Here is a 26383-nt window from a genome sequence, read left to right as displayed (position 1 = left end):
TAGTCTGAGAAACACCTTGGCAGCTCCCTGCTCCCCACTACCAACCCGTTCTTCAGTACTCGCTTCTTTGGAGAGATATCAGCCCTGTGCCTGCTTACAACCACTGCATACTTGGGCATGGTGTGGGCCATTATAGGATCTGCTTTCTTGTGAGACAACGTTCTCAAACGCCTGTAAGTTTCCCCCCCCACACACCCAGTGTAACGTTCAGATCCAATTAGGCGCAGATGAAGTAAAATGCATCCTTTTAAAGCACTGGGGAGATATGCTAGAACACACAGGTTATGAATTCTCTCTGCCACAGATGGAGTGTTAGAGATTTTTATGGGCTATTCTATAAACTTCAGTTACAATGAAAACATAATAGAAATATTACCCCTCTCTTCCCATAAGCAATTCTCTTAGACTCTACTACTCTCTCTGCCTTTGAACTGAATAAAGAGGTTGTCCTGCTTCTCTTATTACTTGGACTCATTTAGAAATGCAAAAAGAGAGAGCACTTCTCTTCTTCAAGAGTTCACATCAAGAGTCCCTGCATGTAATGAAGAGACCCTAGTTTACGTATTCGACAAAGATACAATATTAAAACAAATATCGATATAAAAAAGGTTGCGGATGGACAGGTTGGTTTGGCATAGTTTATTGCTGAGCACGAGATTACAATGTCATTGGCAAATAAGCACCGGCATGCTAAACTGCTTGTGAGACACGTGGCTAGCTACTGTGGCTGACATATGCATTTTTATTTTGCTGCATGTGTAAAATGTCTTTTCCTTTCCCATGGACTACATACAGTCTGTGGAGGAGGAGAAGAAATTTGCTTTTGTTTGCTCAGATGATTTTATTTGGGATTTTGTACATTTCCATTGAATGTACATTTCCGTTTATAAATTGCGAGTGGGATCTAAGCGGTTACAGTTCTGGACGTGAACATGGGATGTCATACCACGATATACTCTTTGCATTGGCAGCATTACTCCAATTTTTTGTCCCTTATTGATCCAACCACGGTATCGAACTGGCCTGATGTAGAACATATGTATGCAGAAACCTTGAGGGTAGAGGAGAAAAAAATATTAGAGGGGAGAAAAGAAACATCAAAGTTGATCATCATCTGATCTCCTTGGCTGGTTGAACTATGGAAATTTGAAGATTGTCTTCCAATCTCATACTGCCATTGGTGCTAGCAGTGCCGGCAGCACTAGTGCAGTCCGGCCAACAGCATTTATGAAATTGGGATTATCGGGGCAATTTGTGGAGGGAGGAAAAAGGTGAAGAATTTTTTTCTTCTGGACCCAAACTACAGTATATTTCAAGCTTTGTGTTTTCATGCTCCTCCTTCCCCTGCGCCCTTTTTCCTCTTTGTTTTCCTCACTTTAGATCCTCGTTGTTCTCCCATTTTCTAAGTGGGTGCAGAGCTATAGGGGGAAAAGGAGTAGTTTGCTGGTCCTGTTGATGGAGAACTTGGCCCATTATGTTTTTAAGAGTGAATGAATTGTACTTGGATTTAAATACAGGACCAGACTCTTCTAAGTGAAACACAAGCCTTGGCTACTCAATACAGTTGTTTTGCTTAAATTTGTTTAGGTTATGCTTCTTCCATAGCTCTCCAGTTGGTTAAGAATGGAAGGTGAATGTATTTAATGACTAATATTTAAAGTTGATCAAAGATTTATATGTGATAGCTTCAGTTACCTGATCCACGGAGGAGGAGGCCATTATTAATGGCATTATTCTTCCTATACGGGTTAACTCGTCCCCCAATTGTGCCACTAAAAGGTGCATACACTGTTGATCCATCTCTGCATATTACGTCCACTCCCCGGTGCTTTCCTCCTACAATCCTGGAAATGTGTAAATGTGCAAGTAATGAGACAATGCTGATTTACATATTCATTAGCCTTAAAGCCTGATACTAGATGCACCATGTAGATCAGCGGTTCTCAATTTTTTTTTTTCCCCGCGGACCACGTGAAAATTGCTGAGGGTCTCGGTGGACCCCTTAATGATCTTTCCAAATGTTGTTTGTACCGTGAGCTAACTATTGTAAAGCGCTTTGGATAAAAGCGCTATATTTTTTAAAAACTCTTTATAATAATTAACGTTTTTTTTGTTCTACAAATAAAAGCACACAACTCATATTTTAATATCAGTAATCTTACCTTTCTAATGCGATGGATGTGCCCTCTCTCCCCTGCCGCGGCAGCCCCTGAGCTGGGGCTGGGAGGGAGGAAGGGGGTGTCTCGTCCTCTCTCCCCCACTGCAGCAGCCACAGAGCTGGGGCTGGGAAGGAGGGTCATCTCTCCCTGGCAGCCACAGCCCTGGAGCTGGAGAAAGTCGCCTCTTTCTCTGGCCGCCACAGTCCTGCACGTCCCAAATTCCCCCCACCAACTCTTCTCACCCCATTGCTCCCTCCCACCTACCCCCTATTCCCCCGCAAGGCCACCACCTCACCTTTATATATGCATCTTCTCCAGGGTCCAGGCACCTAATTAGTGGAACCACGCCTGCGCGGCGCCACTAATTAGGAGGGTGGCCCTTCATTCTCTTGTGTGCAGCGCACCTTAGCAGGAACCCAGGGGTGCACCTTAGCCGGAACTATCCATGGACCACCTGAATGCAGCTCGCGGACACCTGGTGGTCCACGGACCACAGTTTGAGAACCTCTGATGTAGATTTTTAAAGCAACACAGGGGCTACGGCTACCATTGTTAGCTTAGTTGTGTATTTTCTGCAATGGCGATAGAAGAGTTTGAGGTTCCCAGTCCAGTTGTAATAATTGCAAATCTCTCTCCGTTCTTAATCAGAGCTCTCCCATTCTCAGTACCCCACCTTCCCCCCATTCTCAGTGTAATTCTATCATATGAGAGATTAATGCACATTGGAAGGACATTGCCACGGTTCATGTTCAGCGAATTGTCGAGCAGCGGTGTCCTTCTGACAGACTTCAGAAGCCATGAGTGCTATAAATGATGTCTAAATTCAGAAGTTTTTGTTCTTAGTGGACATTTCATTATTTTAGCAACAATAATGAACAAACAAAACACCCGTTCCACACACAGAAAAAGTGCTCTCAATATACTACCTTGGAGCTCCATAATGTCCACAGCCAAATTTGTCACAGCCCCTTACTTTGTTCCTAGGATTCCCAGCACATATCTGTCCCCATGGTCCTGCAGCAACTTGAAAAGAAATGGAATATACAAAAGTGAAGCAAATTTTCTAGCCTTAAACAGGACAGAAATGTTTATATAAAAAGTTTGCTGTGCAACTAATGGAGTTAATAAAGGTGGATGCTAGAATTTCATTAGAAATCTGTGTTATAATGTGTCACTTTCCAATACACATTGCTTGTGTGACTCACAAACTAATGACTATGCATTTCTTTGCTTTAATGTAAGCAAAATGGTTGTTTTTTTCTTTTAAGTCGAATACACTGTTCAGAAGAAAATGATATTTTTTTTTTTGTGATAGGAATAACTGATCCTACCAACAAGTTTTCCTGACAGAACTCTAAAAGGGTTTATGGTGTTTGTACAGCACCTGGCACAGTGGGGTTCCTGGCCCATAACTAGGGCACCTAAGTGCTACTGCAATACAAATAGTGTACCGTAAGTGAGGCTAAGGATCAGACACTACCCTCCACCTTCAGTGCAAATTTATTGATGACAGTCAAGAATTTGAGGGCATTATTTCACTCTGAAGTAGAAGAGTGTACGCATATGGGGTTGTAGGATGCCATGGATGTTGGCTTTCTATTATGCCAATCTATTCAGATGTCAGCTTAGATCACTGACGGATTCAGAAAACAAAAGAATGGTCCTCCGTAGCTGCAAGTTGAGAATCTGCCAAGTGCAGCATGAGAGTTCACGTAAATAACTTTTCTGCTTTTCCTGCTGTCCTAGCCCTGACTCTCAACACAGTTGACCCGTGGAGCTGGGGATTTGCAGCTTGCAAGAGTTCCATTAATGCTAGGTGAGAAGTGAGCAGCTGCAAGTCCCTGCTTCTATATAGCCTTCATCTAAACTCCCCTGGAGCCCATTCATGGACTTCAATGGACTCTAGATCAGGTTCTGTGCCAGGCCAAAAAGAAAAGAAAAAGTTACTTGAGTTTATTGAGGAAAAGTGAACCTATTGTCTCCTTCACTTGTTTGTGTGTTGACAGAGGTAAAATTATCAAAGAGTGGTGTGAATTTGACAGACATATAGGAGCAGAACCCTCTGTTCCTACCAAATCTCTTTATGCAGAAAAGATCTATATTCATTGGTAGATACTTATATCAGTAGTAGTGTTTCCGTTGCTATTACACAGGCCTTGCTATTACACAGGCTGTCTATTTAGAGATGGAAAACCCAGAACTCAGAAGATTATGGAGAGTAACAGATGCATTCCTCAGAGTACTTTGCTCTCCCTTTCCCTGGTTGGTTTCTTCAATAGGATTATCTTTACAGGAGACATAGTCTCATGCTCCTGTAAGTGCTAGCTGGTGTCAGCCACAGCCAGCACCATGTTCCAAAGCTGGGCATTCAGAGAACAGTAGCAGTAACCTCAGAAGTTCAACTTCAGTGGGAGGTAGGATGCCTGGTTGACAGACTGGAATCAATACATGCTAAACTTGTAAAAGTGAGTCCCGGTATTATTTTGAACTCCAGCAAAGGTTTCTTTTCCATGAGTATTATGTTAATTTTTGGGAAGGAAGGGCTACTCAACATGCTGCAGGCTGAATTTAGCATATAAATCTACATGCAATATAAACAGAGGAGTTTTTAGACTTTCATAGCATCTGGATATCAAAATATTATAGAACTTGAAATATGTTTTTTTTTTTTTCCTAGCTAGAATAAGAATTTTCTTACATTGGAAATACAGTCCTTAGAACAAACCTTTGACTGCTTCACCAAACCTTTTTTGGCTCTGGTTTCTCCCAGCCCCAGTTTTCAAAAGAAGAGGTTTCATCTGTGCTAGATTTCTCTTTATATTTCCCATGGTTATTTCCACTAGTGGTAGGAACAGCAGACCAGATAGTGTAGACCAGTCACTGGGCTTTTTCCATTCTATTATCTAATTCACCCAGGTTGGATCCAGATGACAGGATGGTACAAAGGCTATAGCAACAGTTGTCTGGCTTAAGCTCTCATTCCCCACCACTGAGTCTACAGAACAAGGAGTAATGGTCTCAAGTTGCAGTGGGGGAGGTCTAAGTTGGATATTAGGAAAAACTTTCTCACTAGGAGGGTGGTGAAGCACTGGAATGGGTTACCTAGGGAGGTGGTGGAATCTCCTTCCTTAGAGGTTTTTAAGGTCAGGCTTGACAAAGCTCTGGCTGGGAAGATTTAGTTGTGGACTGGTCATGCTTTGGACTGGACAACCTCCTGAGGTCCCTTCCAACCCTGATATTCTATGATTCTATACCACTGATGCAACTGCCACAATAGAATCAACTCTATGAAGTCTTAAGAAAAAGCCTACTGCAAACAAGGCCAGAGACTCTGAGTCTGATTCTGATCTCATTCTGGTTGTTATACGTGAAACTACACTGGTGTAAGGGAGGTCAGAATTAGGTTATATATCTCCAAACCTTGAAGATTAAATGATCAATGTGATTTGTTGCTGTACAGTAGCAATTGCATAACAAAGGCACCTAGAAACCAAGCAAAGTTAGTAATTTGGTTGTTTGTATGTATTCTCATTTTCAGACCTATTAAGAGTAATTTAAAACCACCTTAACTTTGCAATTTTCATGGCATTTCTTTAAATCACAGTGAGTTATAGTAATCACACCAAATTGTTGATAAAATAGATGCACGTGGGTGCTTTTTTATATTATTAATAGATAGTTCATTAAAATATGATATGTTACATTAACTCTTCAAAAACTAATTAAATCAGGATGGATTTTGATGCAAGAATATTTAGCTGATATTCAAGCTTCTGCTAAAAAGGCTGTTAAACCCTCACGAAAATACATGAAATAGTAATCTTAACTTACCAATGGAAACCAAGGCAACAAAAACAATCACTTTGAGTGGGAACATGTTACAGCTGTTTCGCCAGAGTTCTCTGTTCGAGTTGAAGTTACGATGTACAGTGTCTGTGTGTTATTTATGTGTTCTGGAATGGCTTGGTCTGTGTGCCTGGCAAATCGGAGTTTAGAACTATGGAGGGCAGTATTCCCAGATTAGGCAACCTGGATGTTAAGAAAAAACATAACCACTGATATGTCCAGTTGTGAAATGTAATAATTAGCCCCTTGCCACATAAAAACTGACGGAAATGGAACAACAGCCTGAGAAGTTGCTTAGCTTTTGGGCAGCCACAGTTGTGACATGTCTTCCCTGCAACATTTGATGAGACGAAGAGAATTGCAGAAAAGGGAAGGGTACCAAGAATACATTGCCTAGGCCCTGTGGATCCAAAGTAGAGCAGATGAACCAAACATTGGGTCTTTTAGGCATAACCAATATGTGTCTCTTACTTTGCAGCTCCTATACCCACTACTTCCTTCCCTTGATGTGCTCATTATAACCCTTCCAATGGGATCACAGAAAATGTAACAGGCAAAGTTAAATGCTGGGTGGATTAGTATAAACTTGCACTTAAAAATTCCATAGATATTCTGAGGCTTTCCGAGGGAAAATGCCGTTATCCCAGCCTGCCAGGTGTTCTTCCTTTCCAGTGGTGCAGTGGCACTGACAAGTATACTGTGTGGAGCAGCTGGTGGTGGCTGCATGGTGATCTGAAGTAATTAATTACCTTTCTCCTTTCCCAATGCAGTTGGGATCTAGACAAGCCTTATTAATTGCATTATCTCTTTACTAGATGCTGTAAATGTAGGTAACAGGACAAGGTCCCTGACCCTGAGAGATTGTAGTTTAACAGACAACATAATTAGTGGTGGGAAAGGGAGCACTGAAAAACTGTGCAGATGAATGAAAATGTTAAACACACGTGTCTTGTAGCTGAATGTTAAGGTGGCTATGGTAAATGTGACTGTTCTTTGACCATGGGTAAGTGTCTGACTCTAACAGTAACAAACTCTGTATGTCCTGAATCTAAAAACACATGATCAAAGTCACTTCAAAACAAAAGTTGGTGGGGCTCAAATACTAAATTTGTTCAACTGTGAAAGCTGTTTCTTAACCCCAGATCACAGGTGAAATTTGCAAACATGAAATTTAAACTGCAGTCTTGTATATCATCACCAGTTAAAAATCTGTAGGCCAGATTCTGCCCTGAGTTGGAAAGATACAACTCATGGTCACCAGATTATGCCTCAGTAATACTTGTCCTGTCCTTATTCAGTTGTGTTAGTAGCTTTTTATAAGTATGAGTGAATGAAACTTAGTAAACAGTTCTGTTGGTACACAAGTAGGCTAGAATTCAGTTCAGTCTCTTATAGGTAGCTGTCAGTCTAGGGCTAACAGGAGTAAAAAGCCCTGGTGGGAAATAATCACTGAAATAAGCAGTTCTGAAGAAGCCAAGGGAGCAGAATTGTGAAGTAAGAAGGTTGCATATTTACTTAGCTACTTTCCAAAGTAGAATTTCATTTGATATTTTGCACTACATTTTGTCATGAAGAGATTTGTTTGACAGCAATTAGGGGTGTCATCAACTATTACCTGTTGTAAAGCTGAGAACTATTGGCCTCATTGCAACCTCCAGAAACAACCCTTCATAGTTTTGAGGCATTTATTAATTTCATTTTGGGGGATTTATATTGAGCTGGTTTTGAGTTTTCAGTAGCTGCCCCAATATCAGGGTTTTTCAGAACTGAATAGTGTGTGTGTACATTGCATTCTGTAGTGAGTGTTCCCTAATGCATCTTAATTTAGTACTGTTTCAAAGAGTACTAAGTTAAAGCACAGAAGGGAACCTTTAGTGTGCACCAGCAGGGTCTACATGGACCAATTAATGTACAACATGTTAATGTGATTTAGAAATCACACCCCATAATCCACGTTACATTGCTTTATGGAGACAAGCTCTTAGATCAAGTCACCTTTTCTGGTGTTTGCAGCCTGCATGTCCCTGCTGACGAAAGCCATGCTGGAGACCACCTGGTATGAGAGGTGTATGTTGGTGGAATCCCTCAGGAAGCAGGCAAGAAAGCTCTAGGAGGAGTTGGCTCATCTGCAGAGTTTGGGAGCATGAGGACTCCATTCACAGGACACACCTGGAAATATCTGGGGCACAGGATGCTAGCCAACTATCAATGGCTACAGCGGCACCAAAGGAGGAAGGAGAACTTGTTGCTCTATGGGGAGGAGGTGGCTCTTGGTCACTTCAGGCAGTAGACAGTGCTCCACCCCTCACCCAGGTCCCCATCCATCACAGTATGCTGCACCGGCAACAGGAGGTGAGGAGCAGATCCCAAAGTCTGAGGTCTGAAGGAAGTGTCATTTGCCCCCAAGGCTGTGGGAGGCTCACTGCCACCACACCCAAGAGGAGGAGGCTTAAAGTTCTGTTGGTTGGGGACTTCCTTGTGAGTGGGACACAGTCATTAGTTTGTCGACCTGACATGATGTCTCAGGGAGGTATGTCGCCTTCCTGGAGCCCACAAGGGAGATGTTATGGGAAGGTTGCTGAGGCTTAACTGTCCCTCTGACCACTGCCCTGTTCTTGTCATCCATGTAAGTGCTAATGATACTGTCAGGTATGACCCATATCAGATCATCAGTGACTACGGGGCTCTGGGAGTGAGGGTGAAGAAGTCAGGCACAGGTGGAACTCCCACCCATGCTTTCTGTTGAGGATAAAGGCCCAGGCAGGGATACTTGCATCCTGGAGATGAACGCACGGCTTCGCAGATGGTGTTGACAGAAGGGTTTTGGCTTCCTCAACCGTTGGACGCTGTTCTGGGAAGCAGCACTGCTGAGAAAAGATGGGGTCTACCTGAACAAGAAGGGGAAGAGCATCTTTGCGCCCTGACTCTCCAATCTAGTGAGGACAGCTTTAAACTAGGTTCAAAGGGGGCAGGTGACAAAAGCCCACAAGTGAGCATTAAAAAGGCAACCTTAACAGAGGGCTAGGTGTTGGGGGGAGGGGGGGAGGGCATGGAAAATTACAATAGGGACATAAGAGTAACAAGAGGGAAATCAGTGAGGGAATCTGCTCAGTATCTTAGATATCTATAGACTAATGCAGGGGTCGGCAACGTTTGTCACGCGGCTCGCCAGGGTAAGCACCTTAGTGGGCCTGGCCAGTTTATTTACCTGCTGACGCAGCAGGTTTGGCCAATCGCGGCTCCCACTGGCTGCAGTTTGCTGTCCTGGGCCAATAGGGGCAGCGGGAAGACGTGGCCAGCACATCCTTCGCCCGCGCCCCCATTGGCCCGGGATGGCGAACCGCGGCCAGTGGGGGCTGCGATCGTCCGAACCTGCCACGTCAGCAGGTAAATAAACTGGCCCGGCCCACTAAGGTGCTTACCGTGGCGAGCCGCGTGACAAACGTTGCCGACCCCTGGACTAATGTAAGGAGTATGGGTAATAAACAGGAACAACTAGAAGTATTATTACCGAAGCTAAATTATGACTTAATTAGCTTCACAGAGACTTGGTGGGATAAATCTTGTGACTGGAATATTGGAATAAAGCAAGATAGCTTTTTTTAGGAAAGGCAGGCAGGGAATAAAGGGAGGAGGTGTTGTGTTATACATCAAGAATATGTACACTTGTTTTGAGGTCCAGAAGGAGGTGAGAGGCAGACCAGTTGAAAGTCTCTGGGTAAAGATGAAAGGGGGATGTTAGGGATGATGTTATGGTAAGGGTCTACAGCAAATCAGAAAGAGGAGGTGGAGGAGGCATTTCTAAAGCAGATAATTAAAATATTGAAAACAAAAGACCTGGTAATAATGGGGAATTTTAATTACTGAGGTATCTGTTGGAAAAATAATACAGCAAAACAAAATTTCCAATAATTTCTTGGAATGTATTGAAGATAACTTTCTGTTTTAGAAAGTGGAGGAAGTAACCAAGGAGACAGCCATTTTAGCCTTGATTCTTGACCAACCGGGAGGAATTAGTTGCGAATCTGAAGGTGGAAGGCAGTTTGGATGAAAGTGATAATGAAATGATAGATGTCATGATCCTAAGGAAGAGAAGGAGTGAAAACAGCAGAATAAGGACAGTCGCCTTTTAAAAAATAATAATAATAAAAAAGGTAGGCCTTAGCAAACTCGGAAATCTGGACAGTAAGGTCCCACGGGAAGACAATCTGAAGGGACAAATGAGTTGAAGAAAGCAGGCAGTTTCTCCAGGAGATAATGTTAAAGGAATAATTGCAAAGTACCCTGAAGGAAAGGAAAGATAGAAGGAATAGGAAGAGGCCAATATGGCTTCATCAGGAGCTCTTTAATGACCTGAAAATCAAAAAGGAATCCTAGAAAAAAGTGGAATCAATGCTAGCAAGGGATATAAAAGCAGTAAGGAAAGGTTCTTTAAATACATTAGGAGTAAGAGAAACATGAAAGAAACTATAGGCCTCTACTTAGCGAGGAATGAGCGCTAATAACTGACATCAAGAAGATTGAGGGGTTCAATACCTATAGTGCTTTAGTCTTCACTAAAAAGTTAATGGTGACCAGATACTCAACAAAGTAACATTAACAACAAGGTGCAAGGAACACAAGCTAACCTAGGGAAAGAACAGGTTAAAGAATATTTTGATAAGCAGGGTCTGATTAAATCCATCCTAGGCTACTTAAGGAACCAACTGAAGCAATCTTGGAACCATTAGCAATTATCTTTGAGAAGTCACAGAGGATGGTGAGGTCCCAGAGGACTGAAAAAAGGAGAACTCTCTTTAAAAGGGGAACAGATCCAAGGAACTAGACAGTGTAACTTTGCTAATACGAAAGGTACTGGAACAAATTATTAAACAATAAATTTGTAAGCACCTACAGGATAATAGGGTTTTAAGGAATAGGCAGCACAGATTTATCAAGAGCAAATCATGCAAAACCAACTTCATGTCCTTCTTCCAAAGGTTACCTAGTGGATGGGGGAGAAACAGTCAATATAATGACAGATTTCAGAGTAGCAGCCGTGTTAGTCTGTATCCACAAAAAGAACAGGAGTACTTGTGGCACCTTAGAGACTAACAAATTTATTAGAGCATAAGTCAATATAATGTATCTTGCTTTTAGTAAGGATTTTGACACAGTCCCATGGACATTCTCATACTCAAACTAGGGAAATGTGGCCTGCATGAAATTACTATGAGGTGGATCAAAACTGGTTGAAAGGCTGTACTCAAAGAATAGTTATCAGTGGCTCACTGTCAAACTGAGTCTATAGTGGGAACTTGCCAGAGTCAGTCCTGGATCTGGTACAATTCAATATTTCATTAATAACGTGGATAAGGGAATGTGCTTATAAAATGTGTGGATGACATCAAGCTGGGAGGGGTTGCAAACATTTTGGAGGACAGGATTTAGAAATGAAAACAACCTTGACAAATTAGAGAATAGGTCTCAAATTAACAAGATGAAGTGCAGTCAAGACGAGCAAAGTGCTACACTTACAAAGGAAAAATCAAATGCCCAACTACAAAAGGGGGAATAAGTGGCTACTTGTAGTACTGTTGAAAAGGATCAGGGGATTATACTGAACTCCCATCATTGCAAGTTTTTAAGAACAAGTTGGACAAACACGTGTCAGTGATGGTCGAGGTTTGTGTGGTCCTGTGTCAGTGCAGGGGGCTCAACTTGATGATCTCTCAAGGTCCCTTCCAGCCCTACGTTGCTAAATTCCAATTTCCCTTTTTAAATCTCTGTATGTTGATTAAAACCAAAAATCAGAAGCCCTGTTTATACTCTGAGGCCTGAAGCCCTAGAGGGAGGGAGCTGGCTGTCGACACCTGTGTGGGACTAGAGCAAAGAACAGCCCAGAGGTGCTTTAGAACTCCAGCTAGATAGAGGCTCCAGAGGGGTGGAAGCTCTCTGCTGCCATCTGTGGGTGAGCAAGGGGAAAGGGTTGATCGATCTCTGAAGAAACAGCACAGAGCTAATGCTGTGGGGTGAGCTGAGGTGGCTTTGAGGCAGTGGGCCATGCTGAGCTGAGGTAGTGGACAGGGCTGGGCTGACTGAGGCAGCTTTGACTGGGCATATGGAGCTGGGCTGCAGCAGTTTCGAGGTAGCAGGTGTCACAGAGGCATCACTGAGGTGGCTTGGACAGCAGCAGCAGGCTCGCTGAGGGACTCTTTGCAGGCTTCTTCCCTAGCAATCAATAATGCAATGGTTCCAGCTGGGAGAGGTGGTAGAGCCCCCAGAGCTGTCCCCGCAGCTCTTCCCTCAGAGGCTGGAGATGGACCTGCCCAACTTTCTTGGACAACAAACTGTGAGTAGGGAGCAGGGCAGTGGATGATGGTCACATGCATTGCCCCATTAACCGTGCACAGCCAGGAGAGGACTGTTGCCAAGACACCTGGAGTGATGGCAGTCTTACGTAATTGATATTCTTGCTTAATTAATTGCTGGCTTTCCCACATTTATTGTCAGTCTCCCTTCCTTTCCTCCCCCACCCCAGTACGTACATGCACAAACCAAAGGGAAGGAATTCAGTTTGTTGTTGGGCCTGCAGTGAAATTATCGGGGAAGGCTGAGTTCCTTAGACTTCTGAGGTAATGGCAACTGGATGGATGGTTGGAAAATTAACCTGGATACAATCCAATCCTTAAACTTCACACCTTCTATTTTATCTCAAATGTTCAAATTGTTTGTGGGGGGAGACTGGAAAGAGCGGACTCTCTCATACTGTAGGATTTTAGTCACACTCTGCTTCCACCCTTCTTTGCCCACAATGCAGCAGCTGGGAGTGCCTCAAACCCTGAAACTGAAAAAATGTGTTAAAATGGAACTTGCTCAAACTTTTACCTCTAAAATTCCTCCTACTCACAACATGTTGCTAACAAAGGAGTATTTCATGCTGCATATGGTAACTCATGATAAATACAGCCATTAATATTTACTTCTGATTTAGACTTTTTTTTGAATATTTTTAAGTATTTTCATAAAGAGCCCCCAAAGGGGGCAAATTATATCTCAAGACTTTGCTGTTCCCTAAAACTAAACAGGAGACCCTGTTTCAGCTCTAGGCTGTTCTAAAAAGGGTTTGGAATTATTGCTCTTATGAGCTCTGATTTCAAGGGATTGTGACATGGAAACATTTGTAATCACTCTGGCCTCAGCCTGTCAGAGTTGGTCAGCTCATACCACATTTTTAACTGAATGTTAACAAAACTGGATGAGCAGTTTTCTCCTTTGCCTCCACAGGGGAGCTATTTTATGTACCTACAATATATATTCCACCTTCTGCTAAAAAGTCTGTTTGAAAAAGACTCAAGAAAATGAATGAAATAGTAATCTTAACTTACTTCTGTACCTACAATGTATTTTTATTTCAACTTTGCCAGCAGTTCTATGAAATGATAGTCCTGTGTTTTTTGTTGTTTTGTTTTGTAGTCCATGCTGTACTGCAACATCAGGAAGCAGCATGCTTCTGTGGTGACAGGACTAGCCTGAGGGCATGGCTACACTTGCAGATGTAGAGCGCTTTGAGTTAAACCAGCCTTCGGAGAGCGCAGTAGGGAAAGCGCTGCAGTCTGTCCACACTGACCACTTCAAGCACACTGGCGTGGCCACATTTGTGGCACTTGCAGCAGCATTGGGAGCGGTGTATTATGGGCAGCTATCCCAGCATGCAAGTGACTGCAACGTGCTTTTCAAATGGGGGGTGGGGTGGAGTGTGAGAGGGAGTGTGTTGTGTGTATGAGAGGGGAGAGAGAGTGGGTTTTGGGGGGACTGAGAGCATGTCAGCATGCTGTCTTGTAAGTTCACCTCTCTCTCTCACACACAGCATTCCACAGTAATGGTTGCTTTGTCTGTGCTGATAAGAATGCTGGCTGTCAGAAACGGAGCTTTGAAAGGGCATAGCCGCATTCCTGCAGCAATTCAAAAACAATGACAAGACTGGCCACTTGACTTAAGGGGATTATGGGATGTTTCTGGAGGCCAATCAGAGCACAGTAATGCAACACCTCGTTCACACTGATGCCCGGGCGTTGTAGCCAAGGCGCAGCAAACATTATTCCACTCACCGAGGTGGAGTACCAGGAGTGCTCTGGCCATGGAGTCAGAGCGCTCTACGTGCCTTGCCAGTGTGGACGGGTAGTGAGCTAGGGCGCCCGGGGCTGCTTTAATGTGCTCTAACTCGCAAGTGTAGCCAAGCCCTGAGATGGACTCCACCTGATTGGGAGGGAAATAGACTTCTGGAATGGAGGTCGGCACAGCTAATTAAAAAAGCTCTAAACTAGGAATTCAGGAGAGATGGTTGGGAGTTGCTCAAAAATCTCCATGACTGATTCTAACATTGTGTGTGTGTGTGGGGGGAGGGTATCAAGTAAGAAAGGATACAGCAATGGAGAAAGGAACAACAGAGGGGAGGAGAATGGATGTCCAAAGGAAAGATAATGCTAATGCCAGTGACAGTCAGGTAGGCGATACTGGCAATGGAATGACTGTACCTAATCGGGTGAAGTCAAGCAGAAACAACTGAGGTGTTGTCTGTATACCAATGCAAGTATTCTGGGTAACAGCATGGAGGAACTAAAACTACTGGTGCAGGAAGTGAAACCAGATATTATAGGGATTAGAGAAACATGGTGGAATAGTAGTCATGAGTGGTGTACAGTTATTGAATGGTCAACACTACTACTAGCTGTTCAGGAAAGACCGAAGTAAAGGTGATAGAGTAGCATTGTATATTAATGATGAGGTAGACTGTAAAGAAATTAGAAATGATGGAATGGATAAAACAGAATCTGTTTGGTTCAAAATCATTTTGGGGAAGAAAACTAACAGAGGTTCCACTGGGATAGTGCGTAGGGTTTGCTGCAGATCCCCAGAATCTGATTTGAATATGGAAAGAAACTGCTTTAATATTTTTAATTAAATAAATACTACTGGAAATTGTGTGATTACGGGAAACTTTAATTTCCCAGATATAGGTTGGAGGACAAGTGCTACTAATAATGGTAGGGTCCACCTACTCCTGGATGTGATAGCTGACAGATTTCTTCACTGAATAGTTACCAATACTAAATCTAAAAGAGCATCACCTCTTGCTGGTTTGGTAAGTAGCAAGGACCTCATAGAAAACTGGTTGTAAAGGAAAGCCCTTGGTTCAAATGATCATGAGCTAATCCATTTTAAACTAAATAAGTCTGCAACTAGGGTCCTTTATTTAAAAGGACAAACTTTAAAAAAATAAGAGAATTAGTTAGGGAAGTGGACTAGACTGAAGAACTCAAGGATCTGAATGTGGAGGAGGCTTGGAATTATTTTAAGTCAAAGTTGCAGAAGCCTATCTGAAGCCTGCATCCCAAGCCAGGGGGAAAAAATCATAGGGAAGGGTTGCTGGCCAAACTGGATGAGCAAGCATCTGAAACAGGTTATTAGGAGAAAGCAGAAAGCTTCGAAGGCCAGGCAGTGATGGATCTTGTAAAGGAAATTGAAATCAATAGTAAAAGATTCTATATCAGTGGTCCCCAAACTGTGAGGCATGCCCCTCTATGGGTGCGCAGAGGGACATTTGAGGGGGTGCAGTAGGGCCTTGGGCAGCCCCCATGGAGGGCGGGGAGGGAGCACCACCCAGCTCTGCTGCAGCCCTGCCCCCAGCGGTGGCACCACCTCCCAGGTGCTGTCATGGTCCCAGCTCCCGGCCCTGCCCTGGCCATGGCTCTGCTCCCAGCCCTGACCATGTCCCAAGCCCTGCCCCTGGCCTCGGTCTCAGCCCCAGCCCCACCCCCAGCTGTGGCCCTGGCCTCGGTTCCTGGCCTGGCCGCGGCTCCAGCCCCAGCCCCGGCCTGCTTACCCCTGTCTGTGCCCCGGGGGAGGGGAGGGTTTGGACAGGGGCTGGGGGGCGACAAGTGAAGTTGGGGACCACTGTTCTATAACCATATAAACAAAAAGAAAACAAGGAAAGAAGAAGTGGGACTATTAAGCATTGAGGATGGGCTGGAGATTAAAGATTATCTAGGCATGGTCCAACAGCTAAATGAATACTTTGCCTCAGCTTTTAATAAGCATAATGAGGAGCTATGGGGTAATGGGCGGGACAAATGAGGATATGGTAGTAAAATTACCACATCCCTGGTGGAAGTGAAACTCAGACAGCTTAATGAGACCAAAATAAGGGGGGCCTAGATAATCTCCACCTAAGAATATTAAAGAAACTGGCACGTGAAATTGTGAGCCCCGTAGCAGGGATTTTTAATGAATCCGTAAACTCGGGGGTTGTACCCTGTGACTGGATAGTTGCCAATATAGTACCTATTTTTAAGAAATGGAAAAAAGTGATCAGGAAAACTACAGGCCTGTTAGTTTGACCTCAATTGTATGCAAGGTTTTAGAACAATTTTTGAAAAAGAGCGTAGCTAAATTCATTGAAGTAAAAAGTAATGGGATAAAATACAACATGGTTTTACAAAAGCTAGATCATGCCAGAACAACCTGATCTTTGTTTGAAAAGGTAACTGATTTTTTTAGAGGAAAGAAATGCAGTAGATCTAATCTACCTGGGTTTTAGTAAAGCATTTTATACAGTTCCACATGGGAAATTTAGTGAAATTGGAGAAGATGGAGATTAATATGAGAATTGAAAGGTGGATAAGGTACTAGTTGAAGGGGAGACTATAATGGGTCATACTGAAAGGTGAACTGTCAGGCTGGAAGGAGGTAACTCGTGAAGTTCCTAAGGGATTGGTCTTGGGACCAATTCATGACTTTGGCACAAAAAGTGGGAGTGTGCTAATAAAATTTGCAGGTGACACAAAATTGGGAGGTATTGCCAATATGGAGGACGACCAGAATATCATACAAGAAGATCTGGAGGACCTTGAAAACTGGAGTAATAGAAAAGGGCCATTATGGGATCTGCCTTCTTGAAAGAGAGTGTTCTCAAAAGTCTGTCAGTGTTTTTCCCCCGGGCTACAATTCAGATCCACTTAGGTGAAGATGGAGTAAAACACATCCACTACTCTCTCTGCCTGTCAACTGAATAAAGAGGTTGTGCTGCCTGTTTTATTACCTGGACTCATTTAGAAATAGAGAGAGAGAACTTTTCTTCTCTAATATTTCACATCAAGAGTTCATGCATCTAATGAAGAGTTCCCAGTTTACATATTAGACAAAGATACGATATTAAAACAAGTATTGATACCAAAAAAGGTTGCAATTGGACGGGCCGGTAATTTTGGTATAGTTTATTGCTGAGCTTGAGATTACAATGTCATCATGTTCAGATAAGCACTAGCATGTTAAACTGGTAGCGAGACACATGGCTACTGTGGCTGACATACTCATTTTTATTTTGCTGTATGCGTAATACATCTTTTCCTTTCCCATGGATTACATTTTTTTAGGCAGCGTCTCTAGGAAGGAGGAAAGAAACTTGATTTTTTTTGAAATTTTGTACGTTTTCATTTCATATATCTTTGCATTTATAAATTACCAGTAGGATCTGATTTGTTACAGTTCTCAATATGAACATGAGATGTTATACCAGGATATACTTTTTGCATTGGCAGCATTACTCCAATTTTGTTGCCCTTTGTGATCTGGCCTCGGTGTTTAACAGGCTTGATATAGAGCATTTTTACGCAGAAACCTTGATGGGAGGAACAAAAAAAAAAAAAAGAGAAAGATTAAGGAAGGGTAAAAGAAACATCAATATTTGGTCATCTGATCTCCTTGGCTGTTTCTACTCTGGCCAGAGTCAAAATATCTTCCACTCTTGTACTGTTCATTAGTGCTAAAAGTGCTTTCAGCACAAGTGCAGTCCAGTCTACAGTATTCATGAAATTGAGGTTTTCAGGGCTGTTGTCCTTTGAGGGAAAGTGGTGGAGAATTTTCTCTTAAAGAATTGAACTATAATATATTTCAAGATCCAGGTTCTAATACTTTGTTTTTCCTCTTTGTTTCCTTCACTTTAGGTCATCATTTTGTCCCATTGTCTAAGTGGGTGGAGAGGATTGTGTTGCTGGTCCTGTTTATGGAGAATTTGGCCAGTCATGTTTTGAAGAGTGAATAAGTTGTGCTTGGATTCAAATACAGGAACAGACAGTTCTGACTGAAATACAGGCTTTGACCTATTCTGTACAGTTATGCTTTGTTTACCACCCAAATGTGCTTAGGTTGTGCTTCTTCCACAACTCTCCAATTGGTCAAGAATTAGGTAAAATTATTTCATGAGACATATTTAACGTTTATTAAAGATCAATACTATGGCAGCTGACTTACCTGATCCACGGAGTTGGAGTCCATTATTAATGGCATTATTGAATTTATAGGGGATAACTTGTCTCTCAATAGTACCACTAAAAGGAGCATACACCGTTGATCCATCATTGCATACAACATCCACCCCTAGATGTTGTCTTATGGTGCCATCTCTGAAAAGGCATACATGTGTAAGTAATGAGACATTGCTGATTTACATATTGTATAGCCATAATGTCTAATATCGTATACCATGTAGATTATTTAAAGCAACACAGGGGCTATGGCTACTTATTATTAACTTAGTTGTATTTTAATTTTGTAGCTTTGTAATGCTAGTAGAAATATTTGAGGCTTCAATGCAGCTTCAATAACTGAAAAACTCTCAAAAGTTAATCAGATCTGGTGGAAAAAAAAAAGCATAGGTTTCAATTTCCATGCAAAATATTAAAAGGTGGAATACAACCCATGCCTGGGGGATTTTGTTTTTAAATGAAAACCCAGAAAAAATGTATAAACAATGTGCAAATTTTCTCATAGGGACATGGGAGGAAAAATCTTTTGTCATTTTAAAAAAAAAAAAAAATTGATGGAAATAGTTTGACCAGCTCTACTGTTAATATCCCTAGTTAACCTCGTGTTGCTAGCGGACTGATCACTTATGAGGCTCAAAAGAACACTTCACCTTACACTGGTATAAATCAGTGGAACTCCAGTTGACTTCCTAGGAGCTTTGTTGACTTATACCTACTGAGCATATGACCAGGGGCGGCTCCAAGCACCAGCGCAGCAAGCGCGTGCCTGGGGCAGCAAACCACAGGGGGCAGCCTGCCGGTCACTGTGAGGGCGGCAGTCAGGCTGCCTTCGGGAGGTCCGCCAGTCCCGTGGCTTCGGCGGCAATTCGGCAGCGGGTACGCTGAATCCGCGTTACCAGCGGACCTCCCGCAGGCATGCCGCCGAAGCCTGCCTCACTGCCGTGCTTGGGGTGGCAAAATACCCAGAGCCGCCCCCGCATAGGACCTATGAGCTGGAGACTCAGATCACTCAAGCGCTTGGAAATGAGACCATTTCAATGTTATTTCTTAACTAGTTCTGTCTTGCCCAGGTCTAGAGCTGCGTGTAAATCATCTGGTGGTCTGAGTCCAATTCCTAGTGGGCAAATGTCCTGTTCTCATCACAAAAATACTTAGAAGTAGCAGTAATGTATGTAAGGACCCTTCTTGAAAGCCCCAACAATATGAAGGTCAAGGACTGAATGGGTCATGGAGTCTGCTATCTCCTATGCTCAGTGTGAATGTATCACTTAAGGGTTACTGCACAGTAGAAGGACATTGCCACATTCTTTTTTCATCAGTTGGTCTGCAGTGGTGTCATTCTGACACACTTCACAAGCCTTAAGTGCTTTAAATGATGGCTGTTAAACTCAGATTTTTTTTGTTCTACGTGAACGTGTCATTATTTTAGCAACAACAACGAACAAAGAAAAAATGCATTGCCAAAAAAAAGTGTTAATAAATATACTACTTTGATTTCCTTCGAGCGCCGTAGTTTCCACATCCTTTGTTATCACAGCCCCTTATTTTGTTTGAAGGATTCCCAGCACATATTTGTCCCCATGGTCCTGCAGCAACTTAAAAAAAAATATAGCAAATGTAAGCATATTTTCTATTTTTCTACGATAGAAAGTTGCATACTAAGTATTTGCTATGCAACTAATGGAATAAAATTGGAGGACACTGGAATTCATTAGTAATCTGCTTTGTACAGTGACACTTTCCAATACAGATTGCTTGTGTGAGTCCCAGAAACTAGTGGCTCTATCATTCTTTACTTGAATGTAAGCAGAGTGGTGTTTTTTTACTTTTAAGTCGAATACATACTTTAGAAGAGAAGATTTTGAGATTTGATATAGGAATAACTGATCTAACCAACAAATATATATATATTTTTTACAGAAACCGAAAAGAATTCTCAGCCTTGACTTAGATTGTAAAATCTTTGGAGCGGGGAATCTCTGTTGTTTGTACAGCCCACAGCACAATGGGGTCCTGACCCATGACTGGGACTCCTAGGTGCTACTGTCATATAAATAATGAATAACAACTGAGGCTAAGGGTCAGATTCTATCCTCCTTGATTGGGGAAATTGAATGATGGTAATAAAGCATTTGAGGGCATTATTTAACTCTGAAGTAGAAGAGTACACATGTGGGGTCATAGGAGGCTATGGATGTTGGCTCTCCATCAGGCTGACCTATTCACAGGAAAGCTTAGCACACGGAGTCAAAAATTGAAAGAATTCTCCTTTATAGCTGCAAGTTGAGGAGCTGCCTCCAGGCAGCAGGAAACCACATATAAATAATCTTTTGGTCTTTCCAGCTTGCCTAACCCTGCCTCTCATAATAGTTAATCTGCAGAGCTGGGGATTTGCAGTTTGCAAGTGTTCCATTATTGCTAGGAAAGAAGCAAGTAGCTCCAAGCCCCAACTTCTATATAGCCCTCAGCTAAAGCCTCCTGAAGCCTGTTCTTGGACTTCAGTGCACTCCAGATCAGGTTCTTGGCAAGGCTGAAAAGAGAAGTAAATTACTTGGGTGTACTGAGTTAAAATGAACCTATTTCCTCCTTCACTTGCTTGTGTATGTTGATAAGTTACCGAAGACTATTGGGAATTTGGCAGACATCTAAAAAGAAAAGATCTTCTTTTTTATCTAGAAAAGATACATATTCATAAGCAGATATTAACATAAATAACATTGTTTCCATCATCTTGGCTGTTGGTCAGCCCTTACTCAGCTCTCTATTTCGAGATGGAAAATCCAGAATCTGTAATTCAGAAGATGGTAGAGTGTCACTTGGCATTTTAACCACCCTGTCATCTAAATTCACACCAGGCTAGATTATCACTTTGCCACTCATTTAGCTGCCCCAATGGAATAAACTCTAGGAAGTCTTAAGAAGAAAAAGCCTAGTGCAGACAAGACCAGAGACTCTGGGACTATTCTGATCTATTCTGATCTCATTCTGTTTAAAAAATCAATGAAATTACACCGGTGTAAGTGAGATCAGAATTGGGTCACATCTCTTCAGACTTTGAAGGTTAGTTGCTCAATATGACTTTCTCTAATATTGTGTTACAAAGACAAAGTAAAAGATAAATTCCTCTAGAAATAATGTAGAGCTAATAATTTGAGTGCTTGCATATACTCTAGTTTTCAGACCTATTAAGACTAATTTAAAACCCCCACCTTAATTTTAAAATTCTTGTGTTGTTACTTTAAGCCAGGGATAATCATTTATTTTTTTGTCAAGGTCCAAATTTCTTGGTCAAGCTATAATCAAAGTCTAGACTCCAGAGAAAATAAAACAAAAATAACAACGATGATAGTAAATAAGACTTTGCGGTCTGTTCAAAAGCGTCTGGTGGTCCAGATTTGGCTGGCGGTCCGCCTATTGATTACCCCTGCTTTAAACCATGTAGTGTGTCATAGTAGTCACTACAAATTGCTGCTAAAATAGATGCACATGAATAATTTTAGATTTTGTCAATTAGCTAATCTATAAAGGATGGATTTTTCTGCAAGAATATTAAGCTGATATTCCACCATCTGCTAAAAAGTCTGTTTGGAAAAAAAGACTCAAGGAAATGAATAAAATAGTAATCTTAACTTACCAATGGAAACCAAGGCAACAAAAAGAATCAATTTGAGTGGGATCATTTTGCAGACGTGTCACCGGAGTTCTCTGCCTAAGTTAAAGCTATAACATACGTCTCTTTGCTATTTATATGTTGTAGAAAGGCTGAGTCTGTTTGCCTAGCAAATCAGAGCTTAGAACTATAGAAGGCAGAATTTTCAAATTACGCAACTCTGATGTTAAGAAAAAAAATATCAGCGTGGATGTGTCCAGTTGTGAAATGGAATAATTAGCCCCTTGCAACATAAAAGCAAACGGAAATGGAACAACAGCCTCAAAATTAGCACAGCTCTTGAGGAGGTACAGTTAAACCACATCTTCCTCCAGCTGCAAAAGCTGGGACCAAGAGAGCTGCAGAGAAGGTTGGGGGCTAGGGGATGGGGAAGGGTACTAAAAATATGTTGCCTAGGCCTTGAGGATCCACGAGAGTGGAAGAGATGAGCCAAATGCAGTGAAATGTCCTAGGTCTTTTATGCACAGCCAATATGTCTCTTTTACTTGTTGCTCCTATAACCATTGCTGCCTTCCCTTGATGTGTGTGTTCATTATAACCCTTTCAAGGGGGTCACAGAAATTATAGCAGGCAAAGTTAATGCTGGTTGGGTTTGTATAAACCTGCACTTAAAAATTCTGTAGATGTTCTGCAACTTTTAGATGGAAAATGCCATTATTCTGGCCAGCCCCTCATCCTTTCCAAGGGTGCAGGGGCATGGCATGTAAATGATGTGGAGAAATTGGTGGTGGCTGCATGGTTATATCAAGTAATTAATTACGTTTCCCCTTTCCCAATGCAGTGCTTGGAGCATAGGGATCACCTATATGTGGCAGTTTGAAGAGCAGGGCTCAAGCTATTCTACGTTGTTCCATGGTGGCAGCCATCTGCTAGTGGTTTGGAGAAGGAGCCCATGTGACCCTGCTGGAGCAGGTGCCAGCTCATGACAAGGCCCTGAGGCCTCACTTAGCACTGACAAATGCACAACTGGAAAGCAGTCTGGCTCGCCGGCATGTTAGCTCTGATAAAATAAAAGTTCGGTTTATGAGGATATGTTTAGACTCGATAAAATGCATGTAGGATGCTGCATGTATTGGTCTCGCTTATAACATCTGTATTTTATGGGATACTGTTAAAAAGTTTTAACAGTATCCCTGATGACAGATTCAGACTAACACGGCTACCCCTCTGATACTTGTATTTTATGGTATCTCATGAATGTTTGCACTGTAAAACTTCTGTAACTGTGTAACCCATCAAACAGGAAAGAAGCCTTAATTAATGGATCATGCTGGTCCTGCACACCAGACCCATTGAAACCAAAGGAACCATTGTGAAATATCGAAGGACAAAGACTTCGTTGATTGTCTCCTTCTCCACCTCCCCCCACCCATGAAGAGAAGACAAGTGCCAATATAGGACTGAATAAGCTGTGTCCAAAAAAGCTTGTATATTTTCACCGGCCGTTTGTATTATAGTTTTCACTAAGAACCAGCAGGCTACCCTAGCTGATCAGTTTTCCAGTCACTAGATTTGGTCACAAGCCGCTTTGAAGCTATAATGTGCTGTGGAACTGCTGAGATTTGGCTTTATTGTAACCTCCCTGTTCTCAGGGAAGTATAATCAGAAGGCCAGGCCCTAGTCTGATGACATCTCTGAACTCTGGGTCTTCACTAACCAAGGCCAGCCAACTATGAAGGGGGTGCCGTAGAGGGACAGGGGAGTGATGTGTTAAAGGGAGATTAGTTCATCAGACTTTCCCACTTCAAAGTGGGGAACTGAGGCAAAGGACACTGCCCAATGCACTGTGGGATTGGGTTTGCTTATGGTCAAATGCTTTTGAATGTGGTTGTGATGTTTTCCCAAATTAAGGCTTGGTTCCCTTTCCCTTTTAATAAAGTTCTCTTCTTTTATACACTGACTCAGTGCTTACAAGTGGGGAAGTATTCTCTCTTAGAGGAACCCATGGGGTCTTGTTAGGTTTTCCCTGATTACTGAATGGGGGCTCGAGCCGGTTCTATTCTGTATTTTTAAGAGGAACATCTAAATAATGAACCTGGCCATTGTTGCTACCAACTCGATCTGGCAGAAGAGTTATAACTTTAACAGCAACAAATTCTGCACGTCCTGAGTCTAAATAAAACTTACTAAAGTCACTTAAAAATAAAGTTAGTGGGGCTCCAGTACTAAATTTGTTCAGATATGAAAGATGTTTCTTAACCCCAGATCACAGGTGGAATTTGCAAATGTGAAAATCAATCTGCATTCTTACATATTGCCGCAAATCTGTACAAATCTACAGGCCAAATTCTGCCTTTAGTTACAAAAGTACAACTTCTGCTCACCAGATTATGCCTGAGTAATACTTGTCCAAATTCATCACCCTTTGTGGCTTTTTACAAGGATGAGTGATTGAACCTTAGTAACTTTGCACACAAGTAGGCTAGAATTCAGTTCACTCTCTTATAGATGGCTGGCAATCTAGGGCTAACAGGAATAAAAAGCCCGGGGGGTGGAGGGGAGAGAGGAGGGAATAATCACTGAAATAAGCAGTACTGAAGAAGCTAAGGGAGCAGAACTGTGAAGTAAGAAGGTTGCGTGTTTACTTAGCCACTTTTCTAAGTAGAATTTTATTTTATATTTTGCACTAAATTTTGTCATGAAGCTATTTGTTTGACAGCAGTTAGGGGTATCATCAACTATTACCTGTTGTAAAGTTGAGAACTATTGACCTCATTGCAACCTCCAGAAACAACCCTTCATAGTTTTGAGGCATTTATTAATTTCATTTTGGGGGATTTATATTTAGCTGGTTTTGAGTTTTCTGTAGCCACAGACATTCATTTTTAGTCCTGGTTTAGACTTTTTTGTATATTTAAATATTTTCATAAACAGCCCAACCAAGTGACAAAATATCTCGAGACCTTGTTGTGCCCTAAAACTAAACATGAGACCCTGTTTCAGATCTAGGCTGTGCTAAAAATAGGTTTGGAATTATTACTCTTATGAACGCTGATTTTCAAGCTTTTATAACATGGCAACGCCTTTAACCCCATTGGCCTCATCCTGTCAGAGTTGGTCAGCTCACACCCCTTTTTTAATGGAATGTTAACAAAGCTGGTTGATCAGTTTTCTCCTTTGCCTCCACAGAAGAGCTGTTTTATGTACCTGCATCTTCTTAAAAAAGTATTTTTATATTTTAACTTTGCCAGCAGATCAGTGAAATGATAGTCCTGGGTGTTTAAAATAAAAAGTCCATGCTTTATTTCAACATCAGGAGCAGCATGATCCTATGGAGACAGGACTAACCTGGTGGCCTTGGGTTCCATCCCTGACACTCTCACTCACTAGTTGTTACCTGGGTAAATCATTTCACTATTCTAGGCTTCATTTTCCCCATCTGTGGAATGGGAATATTGAAACCACAAAGAAGGCTCAAGTGCTTTGAAATCCATGAATGACAAATATAAAGGCAAGCGTGAGGGGACATTCCCTAACTTTTCCCCTAGGCTAGTCAATGCAAGGGGTGCTTGCTGCTTCTCTGCAGCAGAACAAATGAAAGAAAAGCATGACAGTTTAACTGAAGCAGCTCGTCGTTTGGGAAGGAAATAAGAGAACCCGTTGTTGATGTGGTATTGATGAGGTGCCAGGATGAAACATGCATAAATGTTTATCGGGTGGTCACGTACTGTGTTGTATGGATATCCTTGTCATTATTATTAATTACTTCTATTCCTGTAGTGTGTAGGAGCCCCAGTTGTGGAGCAGAACCCCATGGTGCTGGGAGCTGTACAATGACAGAAGAAACAGATGGTCCCTGTGACAGGTTGGATCACAGAAACCCCGCTGGGAGCTGCCAACTGATGCGCCAACATTACCCCTGCTCCTATTTTCCCTGCCAGCTCAGGACTCTAACACCCTGTCTTGCTGAGCCAGACACTCCCGTCTGCTCCAACACAGATCCAGGGTCTGAATTACTTGCCCCAAGGCTGCAGGTTTACCTGAAAACAGCTCACAAAAGTGTGCTTGTCTTTAGCACTCAGATGCCCAACTCCCAATGGGGTCTAAACCCAAATAAATCTGTTTTACCCTTTATAAAGCTCATAAATTGTTCGCCCTCTATAACATTGATAGAGAGATATGCACAGTTGTTTGCTCCCTCAGGTATTAATACATACTCTGAGTTAATTAATAAGGAAAAAAGTGATTTTATTAAATACAGAAAATAGGATTTAAGTGGTTCCAAGTAGTAACAGACAGAACAAAGTAAGTTACCAAGCAAAATAAAATAAAATGCGCAAATCTATGTCTAATCAAACACTGAATACAGATAAGATCCTCACCAGTTCCAGAATGCTCCCTTTTACAGGCTAATCTCCTTTTAGCCTGGGTCCAGCAATCCCTCACACCCCCTTTAGTTACTG

At 42.2% G+C, this 26383-nt stretch overlaps 2 protein-coding genes across 2 annotated transcripts; both read right to left on the bottom strand.

Moving 5' to 3' along the window:
* Positions 1-733: 733 nt before the first annotated feature.
* On the bottom strand, positions 734-6070 carry LOC128842191 (leukocyte cell-derived chemotaxin-2-like). The gene is made up of 4 exons (XM_054037995.1): positions 5991-6070; positions 3086-3182; positions 1696-1844; positions 734-1051 (listed from the first exon to the last, which is right to left on the bottom strand). Exons 1-4 carry the CDS (start codon positions 6034-6036, stop codon positions 885-887), a joined length of 459 nt encoding a protein of 152 aa, XP_053893970.1. The 5' UTR covers positions 6037-6070; the 3' UTR covers positions 734-884.
* Positions 6071-17245: 11175 nt separating this feature from the next.
* Positions 17246-22030, bottom strand: LOC128842190 (leukocyte cell-derived chemotaxin-2-like). The gene is made up of 4 exons (XM_054037994.1): positions 21945-22030; positions 19800-19905; positions 18297-18448; positions 17246-17664 (listed from the first exon to the last, which is right to left on the bottom strand). Exons 1-4 carry the CDS (start codon positions 21988-21990, stop codon positions 17498-17500), a joined length of 471 nt encoding a protein of 156 aa, XP_053893969.1. The 5' UTR covers positions 21991-22030; the 3' UTR covers positions 17246-17497.
* Positions 22031-26383: the final 4353 nt, after the last annotated feature.

The sequence above is a fragment of the Malaclemys terrapin genome, chromosome 8 (genome assembly GCF_027887155.1).
Source record: "Malaclemys terrapin pileata isolate rMalTer1 chromosome 8, rMalTer1.hap1, whole genome shotgun sequence".
In the NCBI taxonomy this organism is placed as follows: Eukaryota; Metazoa; Chordata; order Testudines; family Emydidae; genus Malaclemys; species Malaclemys terrapin.
Note: the sequence above shows the minus strand (reverse complement) of the source record. Positions and strands in the feature narration are given on the sequence as shown.

What these genes read in the sequence shown, in the direction of transcription:
- LOC128842191 (XM_054037995.1), bottom strand. Translation starts at nt 6,036, where the DNA reads ATGTTCCCACTCAAAGTGATTGTTTTTGTTGCCTTGGTTTCCATTG. An exon ending in TGTTGCCTTGGTTTCCATTG is followed by an intron (nt 3,183 to 5,990) that starts GTAAGTTAAGAT and finishes TTTCTTTTCAAG; the next exon opens with TTGCTGCAGGACCATGGGGA. An exon ending in CCTCCTCCTCCGTGGATCAG is followed by an intron (nt 1,052 to 1,695) that starts GTAACTGAAGCT and finishes TCTACCCTCAAG; the next exon opens with GTTTCTGCATACATATGTTC.
- LOC128842190 (XM_054037994.1), bottom strand. Translation starts at nt 21,990, where the DNA reads ATGATCCCACTCAAATTGATTCTTTTTGTTGCCTTGGTTTCCATTG. An exon ending in TGTTGCCTTGGTTTCCATTG is followed by an intron (nt 19,906 to 21,944) that starts GTAAGTTAAGAT and finishes TTTTTTTTTAAG; the next exon opens with TTGCTGCAGGACCATGGGGA. An exon ending in GGCGCTCGAAGGAAATCAAA is followed by an intron (nt 18,449 to 19,799) that starts GTAGTATATTTA and finishes ATGCCTTTTCAG; the next exon opens with AGATGGCACCATAAGACAAC.